General features: G+C 40.6%; 1 protein-coding gene across 1 annotated transcript in view; it reads left to right on the top strand.

Moving 5' to 3' along the window:
• Positions 1 to 13,738, top strand: part of LOC104950667 (band 4.1-like protein 2) — a 61,052-nt gene that overhangs the window by 24,858 nt on the left and 22,456 nt on the right. Inside the window, 9 exon segments of the mRNA XM_010777215.1 lie at positions 655 to 759; positions 997 to 1,039; positions 6,875 to 6,950; positions 8,664 to 8,760; positions 9,001 to 9,125; positions 9,339 to 9,426; positions 11,437 to 11,593; positions 12,860 to 12,924; positions 12,927 to 12,943. Coding sequence (XP_010775517.1) covers positions 655 to 759; positions 997 to 1,039; positions 6,875 to 6,950; positions 8,664 to 8,760; positions 9,001 to 9,125; positions 9,339 to 9,426; positions 11,437 to 11,593; positions 12,860 to 12,924; positions 12,927 to 12,943 — 773 coding nt within the window.

Below are 13,738 nucleotides of genomic sequence, written 5' to 3'. Positions count from 1 at the left end.
GTGTGTGTGTGTGTGTGTGTGTGTGTGTGTGTGTGTGTGTGTGTGTGTGTGTGTGTGTGTGTGTGTGTGTGTGTGTGTGTGTGTGTGTGTGTGTCGAGCGCCGGACTGAAGCTGTGCTGACTTATTGAAATTAAATGAACATTATTTTCTCATCTTTTTTTTCCCTCTTTCCACCCGCTCCCTGTCTGACCTTCTATTCGTCTAAAGGTCGCAGCTGTGTGTGTGTTCGGGTGCATGGATGTGTGCTAAATGTCATTGTCATAGCTGAGTGTGGAGGATTTTATGGCTAAAGCCCTATCGGGCCTTTGAAGGAATGTGTTGCCCGGAGACAGACAGGGAAACAGGGAAATAAAGGGAGAGATGTAATGAAACAGAAGAAACAAGGACGCATTGAGAGGATTGAGCAAGTGTTTAACTGCTATTCAAAATTAGTTTTTTACGAGTTTTTAAATGGGTCTTCTCAAACTGTAGAATGACACTTGACATCAACAGTTAGTTCTCTAAAGTTAAATCATGTAGACATGTTCTGGCTATAACCCAACATTAAAATAAGACCTGAAAATGAGCACAATACGTCCCCTTACATTTTGTTTTCCCATCAAATGAATACAGTACAGTACACACTCTAATCTATAATCCTCTCTCTTGCTGCAGAAACGTGCCAAGGGCCAATTCCTCTTCTTTAAGGTGTGTGAGCACCTTAACCTCATGGAGAAAGACTACTTTGGACTCGCTTACATTGACAGCCATGAACAGAAGGTATGCACACACACACACACACACACACACACACACACACACACACACACACACACACACACACACACACACACACACACACACACACACACACAGGATGTACTGTATCCCCAAAAAGTCAGTAATGTACACATAAAGGAACTCCAGACATGGATGTCTGTACAGTGTCTTGTGACATACATTATTTCACAGCAATTTTTCTTTCTTCCTGCTCTGTGTCTCTCTACCTCTCTACAGTGTTGGTTGGATCCCACTAAGGAAATCAAGAGACAGATACGCAGTAAGTTTCTTTTTTGCCTTCTTTAAGTTTCATACACACATCTATCCATACATCCAACCATACACACATTCATCTATCCATGTCTCCCTCTGCCTTCATCAACAATATATTTCACATAACACGGTAGCCCCAACTTCTCTGCCGAAAGGCGATACATTAAATATATATAATGAATTAATGAAAGAAACAGCTTCACAATAAAGACAAACAAAGCCGGAGACATTTGAAACCTCACGACAGCAGTCTTTGCGAAGTTAGCAGAATAAACGCAGTTACCAAGGTGTGACCTGTTTACTTCATTATTTATTGCTCGCTTTATGAACAGCTGTTCATTTATAAATGCGGGGAAAGGTGCGGTGTGGTGTCAAGTGTGTGGAGCAACCAAGCATCGTCAAAGCTTTGTTTTGTTTTTGAATGGACGCATGTGTTGGTAACAATAAAAAAAGGTGTCCTCCATTTGTGATGACGTCTCTATATTACGTTCAGAGCACAATTACAAATGACATCTTTTTAGAATCACGACAAATTAGCTTGGTGTGTCTCCACTTTGTCATTGTATTTGTTGAGGATTTAATTAGAAGTTGTGAACTTCTTTTGGTACTTCTTGCTGTACAATGTCATTCTCTTTAGAAGGGTTTTGAAAAAAATGCCCAAAACTTTAGCTGACTTCTCTTCAGGAAAATCTTAACTCTTGCTATTTTTGTCTTGGTCTTCATATTTGAAGTAAAAACAGGCTTTAACACCCAGCCTCAAAACTCCAAGTTGCACTTTTAAGGGAAAGGCTTTGTAAAAACATATACTTTTGGCTCATAAAGTGTTATTTTTGAACGAGTGTATGTGAGGTAGTTGGCTGTGTGTGTAAGCGTGTGGTGAACATGCATGCCTCATTGGCTTGTGGCAGTTTCACTGTGTGTGCCTGTGGTTTGTGGATCAGCGATATGCAACTGGTCTTCATTTGTGTGCATTTTTCTGTGTGTGTGTGTGTAGATACTGAAAGGCTGTATCATGCGAGTTGTATATTTGTGCCCGTGTGTGTACAGACACAGCACCACACAAATGACAGGTTTGACACCAATCTGCTCTAATCTACCATCGGTTTACACCCAGCAGTCGCCACGCTACGTCACTACATACCCAGCTGGGACCTAAACAGTTGTTTTTTGGGGTCCTTGTTTCATTTTTGGAATGATTTTAAGCTGTACCACGTGCAAGCCTTAAACCTTATGATGTAAGGATTTAAAAGAGAGCTTTCCGAAATTGTCATTTTGGTGGACTGAAAAATGAAAAAAAAGTCAGTCTAAAGGGTTTGTTGTTGTAGGTTAGACTCCTTCCCACAATTCAGATTACCATGACCAACACTTTGTGGGTGTGTCTGTTGTTTGTGTCTGTGGAATCATGACTTGAGCATTAGGTCAAACAATAGAGAAAAATCATGAAAAAAACTTAGGTTTGACACAATGAAAATACATGAGCTAAATAGAGAGAGGATGAAGGAAAAACTAATATAACTTGAAAAAGAAATTTGAAAAATAAGAGAGAAAAAGTTGCTTCCAAGAAACTTGAACCCACAAATCTGAGTTGTCTGAAGTCAAATCCATTGTAACACAAAAAACATTCAGAGCAGTCAAATATTAATCCCAGCCAGTGAGCCCCTTCTAAGATGTCACTTTGACGGATAATGAGAACAAGATTTCCTCTCGCTCTCTGAGTCGGGCTGGCAGCCGAGCAGAAAGGCTGGAGACTCTGGATTTAGTCCAGTGCGTGTGTCTGTTGTTAATGTTTAACAGCAGCGCGCATGTACTCTCCACAGCCAACCTTTATGGTGTTTGGTGTCTTACTGTGCTCATACAGGAAGTACTTTAGCAGCCAATTCAGTTATAAAAGCAAACAGCAACAGTCTACGCTAAAGTATAGGATCATAAGTGAAAGTGTGCTTCACTAAAATCCTATATTTTTTGCAAGGTATACATTTTTCTTTACATTTGTAAGAATATAAACTACAGCCTTTTACATTCATATGATATACATGTACCACGAATCAGAGTCGCTGCATTCACTTACAAAGGGGACACACAAAAAGTTTGATAAAATCACAAATGCTAAATCTGTATTACAAATGGTAATTGGGTTCATAGTGGACTATTTTAATGGAATATAATAATCGTTAAAGATTGAAAATATAAAATGTTTATAATAAAATATAAACAAGCTTGCAAAGTGCATTGTCACTGCAATTGGTCGCCCATATGATTGTCAGTTAAATCCAGAAATTCACATAAATAATATAAATGACCTCCGTATATTCTCAAATATATGCTGGCTTAAATGTAATATGTTAGATATTATTTCTCAGGGAAGGCTTGATAATATTAGTCGTAACTAATGAGTACTGCTTGGGCTGTTAACCTATTGCCAAACAATGCAGTCCTTCTCTGGATATAAACCCAACAGAAAAAGTTTGATAATAAAAAATTATCTTTTGTATTTGACATCGTACTTCCTACAGATTATTGAATTTCTGTGCAATACCATTTTCAACAAAACAGTGTTCCTCTATTTTCTGTGACAAGTTGTCAATATACTCAAACATACAGAGTCTATTTTGAAAGTAACCCGAAGAAGCCTGAGTGGGAACGACCTGTGGATGACACGGGATGAATTGTTGCCAGGAAGAGAGTAGTGGATGTAGGAGGAGGGGGGGGGGGGGATAGCATGTGTGTCAGTATGTGTGTATTCTATGCGTCATGGGGAGTATTGATGGGCGGCATGTGGTTGTGTAGGAAGATAACGGACAGGAGAGACTCACAAAGCACTTAACGCTGCCAACAAAACATACAAACTCAATTCACTCCCACACACCAACACACGTCCATCAGGGCTCGAGCTTAAGGACGTCCCGTCGTCCCGGGGCCGAAAAAAATAGTGTCAGGGAGGATAAAAAATAATTTTGGGACGAATTTGGGAAGAGAGTTAAAATAAAAATACCCTGCTAACTCTACTACAAACGCAGATGAAAATGAAATCGACTGCAAGTTGTGTGTAGCACAGCACACAGTTATTAAACCTCCTTGTCAACATAAACACACAAAACATTTAGCAACCCGCGAACACACACACACACACACACACACACACACACACACACACACACACACACACAGACAGACACACACACACACACACGTAAGCTGTGCCCATGGCTGTCAGCCAGCCGCACAGCTGGCTGTGCCCGCGAATTCCTGGCCCGCAAATTCGCGGGTCTATCTACAGTAGGCTATGTACTGAGTGTGTGTATTTCGCGGGTTGAGTGATGTAAAATGACAATGGTATCCCGTGGAGGAATTCTGAAATGTTTTACCGTTACATCAAAAAAACGCACAGCAGAACCAGACCCTGGAGCGCCGGCCTCTTTATTTACTTACTCCTCTTCATCCCCTATGGGTAATAAGGCTGAGATGAGAACCCTCCATCGTATTTAGTCCTTAGCAATATGCTGGGCCTCTCCCCATGTATGGATGGGTACCGAGCCCCGGTATTAAATGGGCTTCGCCCGGGCCGGAATTATTAAAGACAGTGGTAACGTTAAGCTCCGACGTTATCTGACTTTTTATCGGTACTGGAGACATTTAAAAAATATATGTCATATGTAGTATTGCTACATAAACATTATATCGCAGTTTTAGTTTATCCAACTCCGTTTCTAATATGCAATAAGACTACAACATGCGTCTATGATGTATTTTCGAGCTTTCCAATCCAGACGAGATCTCTCTCTCCTGTCTGTGTGCGAGGGGGCGGGGCACTTTGTAAAGGTCTCCTGACTGTGTTACAGACTGTCATCCTGGTTAGTGGTTACTCTGGGTTCTGTCTTCAGGACAGAGTGTTGGATTTTTTTGTTAATTGGATGGGACTTGATTTGATTCAATATTAGAGTAATTTTCTCGTTTGTGTGTTTGTTTAAATATATTTGGCCTTTGTTCATGTGATTGACTGATTTACTCAAATAAAAAGGTTGATGAATTATCATCTAATGATTTGTATGATGTTTTATTTATGTTAAAGGTCACTTTGAATGATTTTAACTAATGATAAGTAGTAGAAAAACTAATATTTTAAATTCGGGACGGTCCACATTAATTTCGGGCCGGCTTAGATTGTATTTCGGGACGGTTCCGGGAGGATGGTGAAAAAAGTTAGTCGAGAGCCCTGACGTCCATACAGCCAGACGCACTCGATATTTTCCATTTCTGTACGTTAAGCGACTAAAATGGAATCTGTGGAAAGAATACGTGATGGTTCAAATGAAAACCCTTGGTACAGCACTATTAGAATGAAATGGAATAGTGCTGTACCAAGGGTTTTCATTTGAACCATCTGTTAGAATGAAGCTTTAAATGTCATGTCAAAAAATATATAATATTTATTTATGGTGCTGTGAGATTGGCACTTTACTGCCCAGTTTTACCAGGTGAGTGCTTCGTTTTGTGCACAGCAAGCAGATAGAGGATCATTTTTTGGTGGCAGTTAAAAATGATGTTTGTGAAAGGCAAAATGCGAGCATTTATGCAATAAAGTGACAATTTGTATTAATAAAACCAGCCAGTAAGTGTTGTACTCTCTTGCATCCATCTGTTTTTTATCCGGTTTCGACGCTAAAAGGTATTGTCCTTGCCAGCCATAAATGAATATCATTCTATGAAAAAATATAACACTAAAACTACAAATTAAGATGAATCCTAATCTGCAACTGTGCAAAAATGGTGTGTGTGTGTGTGTGTGTGTGTGTGTGTGTGTGTGTGTGTGTGTGTGTGTGTGTGTGTGTGTGTGTGTGTGTGTGTGTGTGTGTGTGTGTGTGTGTGTGCTGTGTTTGAGATAATGTGTGTGTGTGTGTGTGTGTGTGTGTGTGTGTGTGTGTGTGTGTGTGTGTGTGTGTGTGTGTGTGTGTGTGTGTGTGTGTGTGTGTGTGTGTGTGTGTGTGTGTGTGTACGGTATGTGTTACTGTGGACTTGGTTGTGACCTTGGAGGATGAAATGGTCTCGATGTGATGGCAGCTTCTCCCTGACGGAATTTTACACACGACGTGATCGCAATCTTTATATTGAGTGTGTGGGCATGTGTGTGTAGTTGTTAGGCAGAGGGACGCAGAAAGAAGGGGGGGATGGTTGGCATGCAGGGCAATTTGGCCTCCTGTGGGAAGGATAACAGGACGTTTTATTCGAATGAAAGTTTATAGGAAATCCAAAAGGAACGATATTATGATGATGTTGCGTGCTTTTGTTTATGATGATGATGGAGATAATTTTTTTAAGATAAAGACAGGATGAGGTTATGCAATACCAGTTTTGATCTGCTGCTGTATTTGTGTGTGTATGTGTGTATATGTTTGTGTGTATATGTGTGTGTGATGGACCAGGCTTAGCACTATCTAAAAGCTGTTTCGCATTAGCTGCCCTCACTCACACCCACTTTCACACACTCACACACTTTCACACACACACTTTCACACACACACTTTCACACACACACTTTCACACACACACTTTCACACACACACTTTCACACACACACACACACACACACACACACACACACACACACACACACACACACACACACACACACACACACACACACACACACACACACACACACACACACACCTGATATGGGCAGAGGAATGAATGGATGGATTAGCATAGAAATATAAAACTTAACGCTGGTTTTACCATTTTACACTTTTGTTCTCATATAGACATACTTCCATTGTACTTTTTAAATATGTAATGATGCTGTGCTGTAAATCAATGATCTAATTAATAATCTCTCTTCCTCCAGGTAACAACTGGAAGTTCGCATTCAGCGTCAAGTTTTACCCCCCCGACCCCTCACTGCTCACTGAAGACATTACCAGGTACACACACACACCTACACACACACACACACACACACACACACACACACACTACTACTCTACTCTCTCTCTCACACACACACACACACACACACACACACACACACACACACACACACACACACACACACACACACACACACACACACACACACACACACACACACACACATCTTAGATTTGTACCACCTTTTCCATAAAGCTACATTATTAGTTTCTTATGATACAATGTAAAGAAAGAAAGGAAACTGTAAAAAAACATTTATTCCCTTTTGAAGTGAATTCTTTAGCAGACAGTTCTATTTAGACATTCAGCAGACACGGAGTAACATTTATTTGGAGTTCTGTTTCCTGTCTACCTGGTGATTTTAAGTCCAACATACACTTTTTCTTGCAGCCCCTTTTATGGTATTTACTAAATCTTTAGCTGCAGCATTACAATGTCACTTTCGAAATGGATTGTAAGGCCTATAGCAAAAGTTAAGAAAAACACAAGTTGGCATGGCGCACATTGCAAACTCATTTATATTTGTACATTTGAATGCACACACACAAACCTGGGCATGCTCAGGGCACTCAGCATTTAGGTTGGAGTGTTCGGCTAATGGGGCGAAAACACTTTCTCTGATGGTTGTGGCTGAAGGCTAATTGAGGACACACACTCACTAAATTGCATTCACTCACCTAGAGTACAAACAACATTTTTTTTTTCAATAGAATTGTATTTAAAGGGTCCGTATTACACTCATTTTCATGTTCATATTTGTGGTTCCATGCTTTAATGCTACAGCATCTCTTTTCACCCTCTGTCTGAAACCAGAGCCCAATCTGCTCTGATTGGTTAGCTGGCCGACTCTGGTATGATTGGTCAACTGCTTAGGCCAAGGAGCGGCACATCTCTATCACATACAATTTGTGTGATCGCTAGCCAAAATAAATGGCGTGTTACATAGTGATGTCACTTTGTTACAGAATACATCTAAGGATTACAATCAAAGTGTTTCAGGCATGAGAAAGTTTTGGATTTTAGCCTTTGCAGACCATTTACATACAAAAAAAACTTTAAAACATACGATGGGAAAGCTGAAAAAACATTTGATGGCCCCATTGAATGTCTCTTTTCAGAGGGTTTGCCAAAGGCTTTATTATTGTACATTATCATATTTAAGAATCAATATGTTTTACACCATATTAACATGCTGGATTAAAGTCCTGAGGCCACATATTACTAAGTATAAAGAAGCCCTGTATTTGGATGACTGGTGTTAAAGCCTCCACATCAGCATGTCCCGCCAAGGTGACTTTGAATGAGATTTTCAGACCCATTTACCAGCACCCTGAGGTGTCTGAATCAGTCATTCACACAGAAGCTCTATTCACATAATGAACTTTAGGGGGGTAGCTCACAGTGCCGGACAATTCACTAACTGCACGTTACGAGTTTGGGTATGTCATGGCGAGGATTAGACGCAAGGTTATACCAACAAACCAGTGTACCAGCAAACTAAAAGAAATCCTACACCAGACACGGCACCAACAAAGACATTTAATCTGCACCAGCTGACCCCGTCTGCTCGGGCCTCACAGGAGGACCTTTGACTGATCTTTTTATCATTAGCACGAACGATGGAGCCGGTTTCAGTCACAAAGTCTGGATTAGAATTTTTGATTAGACTTAAGCCCAGCCTGATTCCCTTCTTTCCTCTCATGCAGGTACCTGTTGTGTCTGCAGCTCCGTGAAGATGTGGCTTCGGGACGACTGCCTTGCTCCTTTGTCACTCACGCTCTGCTGGGGTCGTACACTCTGCAGGTACAATACATGGTGTATGGATACAAGTTTCCACATGTTTTCAAAGGCTTTACCTACAATCTTAAAAATTGGCTCAAATATGGTGCTCAAACTCTGTGAATCAACACACCATAATAACATGTAATGGCTTGCCCACAACACTGGCTATGACCCCAACGCCCTTCTTCTGAACAGAAAATATCATTGTATCGTTTTAGGTGTCCCTAAGTATTATTTTAACGTCTCCTTTTGGTTTTTCAGGCAGAAGCCGGTGACTATGAACCCGACCAGCCTCGGCCTCTGGACAACGTCGGTCAGCTGACCTTTGCGCCCAATCAGAACAAAGAGATGGAGGAGAAGATTCTTGAACTCCACAAGTCCCACAGGTCAGAGATACAGGTTGTCGAAAGTAGACCGGGACAAGGATGTATGTTTTTTGTGTGTTATTTTAAATCTGTACATCGTTTCCTTATTGTAGTAAATGGACCATGACTCGGTTATGTCCCTGTTCCATATATTCCAACTGTATGGATTTATGCTATCATACTATTGTAAATGTTTGGGTGTTTGTAGTCATTTGCCTTTTTCTGGGTGTTTAGGGGAATGACACCGGCACTAGCCGACGTCCAGTTTTTGGAAAATGCCAAGAAGCTTTCCATGTACGGGGTGGACCTGCACCATGCTAAGGTTTGAAGAAAGAAATGCCATCTCCTTTTCCTCCTGCTATGTTCTTTCTCTCCTTCGCTTCTTCTTCTTCTATTCCATCTCTTATCTCTTTTCCTTTTTTTTCTTACTCTCCATTTATGTTTTACTTTCTTCTCCTATCTTTTCCTCTTGATATCCTCTGACCTTCCTCCTTTTCCTCTCCTTTCCTCTTCATCTCCCATTCCTCTTCTCCCCCCCTTCTCCTCTTGTACCTCTCTTGTCCTCCTTCTTTTCTCTTCTCCTTTCACCCCTCATATTTCCTCATCTTTTGCTCCTCTCATCTTCTTCTCATCTTTTTTGATCTGCTTCTCTGGCCTGTTCCTCTTCTCTCATTCTTCCTCTCCTTTTCTTGTCCTTGTCCTTTCCTCACCTCTCCTCTCCCCTCCATTGTTGTTAACATCAGGGGAGTAGCACCATTTCTTTGATGTCGAAAGAGTGTGTCTGCATGTTCGGGTCACTGCATCTGTGTGTGTCTGTGTGAGTGTATGTGTGTGTCAGCTGTACAAACATGGAGGCCATTGCCATGGGAACAGCCAGTCTCTCTCTCTCACAGGGAGAGCAGGTCATCAGCAGAGTGCGTGCATGTTTCCATGTGCGTCCGAGTATTTTTGTGTCTGAAAAATGGGGGAAATATGCATGAGAAGAGAGAGAGGGGGAGACTCTGAAAATAGAAGGAGAGGATGTGAGGCGGAGGATGCAGAGGAGACAAAGACATAACATGGGGACAGATCCTTGAAAGAAAGAAAGAGGCGAGTGCCCTTTAAGAGCATGCTCCACTTGTTTGCAACACAGAGGGACAACCGGGGGGGGGGAATGAGACCAGCACAGACAGCGTTTCCAATGTTGCATCTTTCTTCTGGCAAAGCAAAGTTGTGGGAATTCAGGGGGCAGAGCTATTTCTGTCCCGTGTCATCAATTTGTGTTTTTGCAAGTTTCATGACGCCAAGACCCACAGAGGAACCCTTTCAAACGCTAAATGTCAGACTAAATTATCAATCATATTGAAACAAACACTAATGCACTTCGATATGTTTAATTCAAATACAAAAAAAAAACTGAAATTGGTTTCATTCTGAACCGGTTTAATCACATTACGACACATCGGAAAATAACATTGGTCATCATAAAATGTGTTTCAACCCAACATTTTTTCAAAATATTGGTTTTGCTGGTTCAATTCAACTCGATTTAAATGCATGAATCAGGTTGATGGGGGAATAATGAGTTGTAAATGTAAAGCGCTTTGAGAAGTCACAAAGATAAAGCGCTGTACAAATACAATAAAAAACGTTTACCTTATAACAATATGTTCATTAGTGAAACAAATCTTTTCACTGTCTTTATTACAGAAAATGACTGCACTAAAAACTTAAGCCATGCTATCTGCAAATATTCTTGGGTGGATGTTTCATATTTCAGTTCAGTTTTTAATACTATTTATCAATATTTATTCATTTATGTCAATTTAGATTGTTACACCATAGCTGGCAAGTAAATATATAAAGAGTTGAGGACAGACTGTGAAGTAACTGTGCAGTCCTTATTTACTCACAAACAGCAAGTGGTCAATTTGATTTCCATTCTGTCTGTGCCAAAGTGCTAACATGTATATGGCAGCGATCGACGAGCCGCTGACAGCATGTGAAGGTCATGTGATGTGTTTATGTGTCTCGGTCAATGGCCATTATCAACTTCCTCCATTAGTCCCAACAGATTTTCCCTGTGTGAATGCACTGCTGTAATCAATACCATTACCACACGGCCTTGGACTTAAAAGCTTTGTCAGTGAGTTAGTCTGCCTGTAACCATGTTAGAGTTGTACTGAATGTTGTGTGTGTGCTAATTGAGCTCCTGTTGAGCTTAAGCAGACTACTTTAAAAATCAATCTGTGTGCAGCATGATCTGATATGGACGAGCAGGCGGCACACACACATGTTTATCAGGGATTCATGAACTATTTCATGATATTATGTGTGTTTTTGATTCCTACAGGATTCTGAGGGCGTGGACATCATGCTAGGTGTGTGCGCTAACGGACTCCTGGTTTACAAAGACAGGCTGCGGATCAACCGCTTCGCCTGGCCCAAAATCCTCAAGATTTCATACAAGAGGAACAACTTCTACATTAAGATCAGACCAGGAGAGGTGTGTGCTCAGAGAACTGTTTTCTACACGACAAAATGACCTGGACCAAACGCAAAAAGTGTGAAATGAAAAACCCATAGGAGAAATTTGAGTTTGATATTCATTGTGTTAACTATTGGATTCTTGGTGCTTTGGAGAGTCTTGAATATACGTATTTTGGTTTTCGCACAAATATGTGTAGGTTTGTAATGGTTTCTAATTATCATTGAGGTTTTTTTACTTGGTTTTTATTTCTGTTTCAGTTTCATCATACAAATATATTCACATTTATGCCAACAGTTTTTCTCCATTTTCATTCAGCTCCATTTATGAAAGAAAGACATGAAAGTATATAATACAAATGGAAATAAATAAAGAAGTCGAAAAATATCCCAAAAGGTAGATATGAAAAAGAAAATAAGATAAAAGAACATTTAATACAAAAAATAAAAAGGGGTGGGTGGGGGGGGGGATCTTTCAGAATCAGGAATACCTTTATTAGTCTTCCACAGAGGGAGATATGTACGTAGTTACAGCAGAAAAAAGAGCCACAGAACAAGTTAATGTTACATGCATTAAAAAGCACGAAGTTAAACAAAAGTTAGGATATACTTTGGTTCAGGAGGTTGAGACACTGGGTGGTTCAGAGATGTGGAAGAATCAACCACTGGGATCAGCATCATATATGGCAGAAACCCAGAACATCCTAAAGTGTCTGTTATTTGTTCCATCCTGAAAGATTTGGTGTGTAAACATTCTGAAAAAACTACAATGTGAACTAACAGTCTTACATTCCAGGAGAGAAACCTAGCTGGCCCTCTGACTAAAGTTCCAAAACAACACAACAACTTCGATTTTATTCGGCCCTACACACAAAATAATTCATAAACAGGGATCTGTACTTGCCACGAAGCGTGAGTTCTTTGCGATGGATAAAAAATGACACTATTTTCTGTTGTACTTACATTTTAACGGAACAAATCTAAGTTCTGGAATCCCCTAAAAATAGGCCTCTTTTATTATCATATATGTACTATTATTTGATATAACCTCAAAATAGGCTAATTCAAAACGACATAGCTAGATTTAAGAAAGAAGATATCGATTCACCTATTAATGTACGTTAGTAAAAAGTTATATTGAAAATCAAATTACTTTTCTTGGGAAGTGAACTCCTTGAAGATGAAAACATAGTGCTTTACAAGTACTCGTTAGTCTTTTAACTTCATTTTCCGTTGTCTGTATTAACCCCGTTTCATGTTCCTTTTGACAGACGGAAGCAGTTTGAGAGCACAGGTGGGTTTCAAACTCCAGAAATCACGCTTCTGCCAAAGGCTGTGGAAAGTCTGTGTGGAGTAAATCACAGCTTCTTCAGGTACAACACACACACACACACACACACAACACACACACACACACACACACACCACACACACAACACCACACACACAACACACACACACACACACTCATACGTCTCTGCGAATGCCCGTGGGGTTTCAGAGACTGCCTGATCTGGAGTTGAGGAGATATTGAAACGGCTTGTTGGGGTAGCGTTTTCAATAAAGGAATGTGGTGCTTTCATCAGGCTCAAACAAAAGGCTGCCTCTTCTTCCAGAAAATAAGTCCACAGCGTGTATCTCGTGGTTGTTTTAAACCAGGTCTGATGCCCGGGGCGATGCAAAACACACACACACACAACACACATACACACACACAAGCACACACACACACACACACACACACACACACCACACACACACACACACACAACCAGGTGCTCATCAATGGTGGCGTTTGTAGTCGCCGCGAGTCTGTGTCTGTGTGTGCAGGAGAGAAGAGGGATAAGCTTTTCATATCTGTTGTTGTAGGAGTCGGCTGCAAACATGTTGTTTTCCCTCTTACTGCACATGTAGTCACATCACAAAATGTTCTGAAATACAAAATGATTCAGATGCTATTAGTTGCGTTTGTAAACTCTTACTGTTGCCTTCCTCCTTTGAAAAAAAACCCCAGGTGTAAGTATGATGCCGGTGTAACCTATAAACAATGATTTGTTCTATTTGTTTAAACCTGTCTTTTACACTCTGACAAGAAATATTAACCTTTCAATCACTGTATCCTTCAACCTTTAACCTGTTCCTCGGGGGCCGTTTGCCCGGTACTACCT

Source organism: Notothenia coriiceps, unplaced genomic scaffold (assembly GCF_000735185.1).
Source record: "Notothenia coriiceps isolate Sejong01 unplaced genomic scaffold, NC01 NC01_scaffold00000339, whole genome shotgun sequence".
Lineage (NCBI taxonomy): Eukaryota > Metazoa > Chordata > Actinopteri > Perciformes > Nototheniidae > Notothenia > Notothenia coriiceps.
Note: the sequence above shows the minus strand (reverse complement) of the source record. Positions and strands in the feature narration are given on the sequence as shown.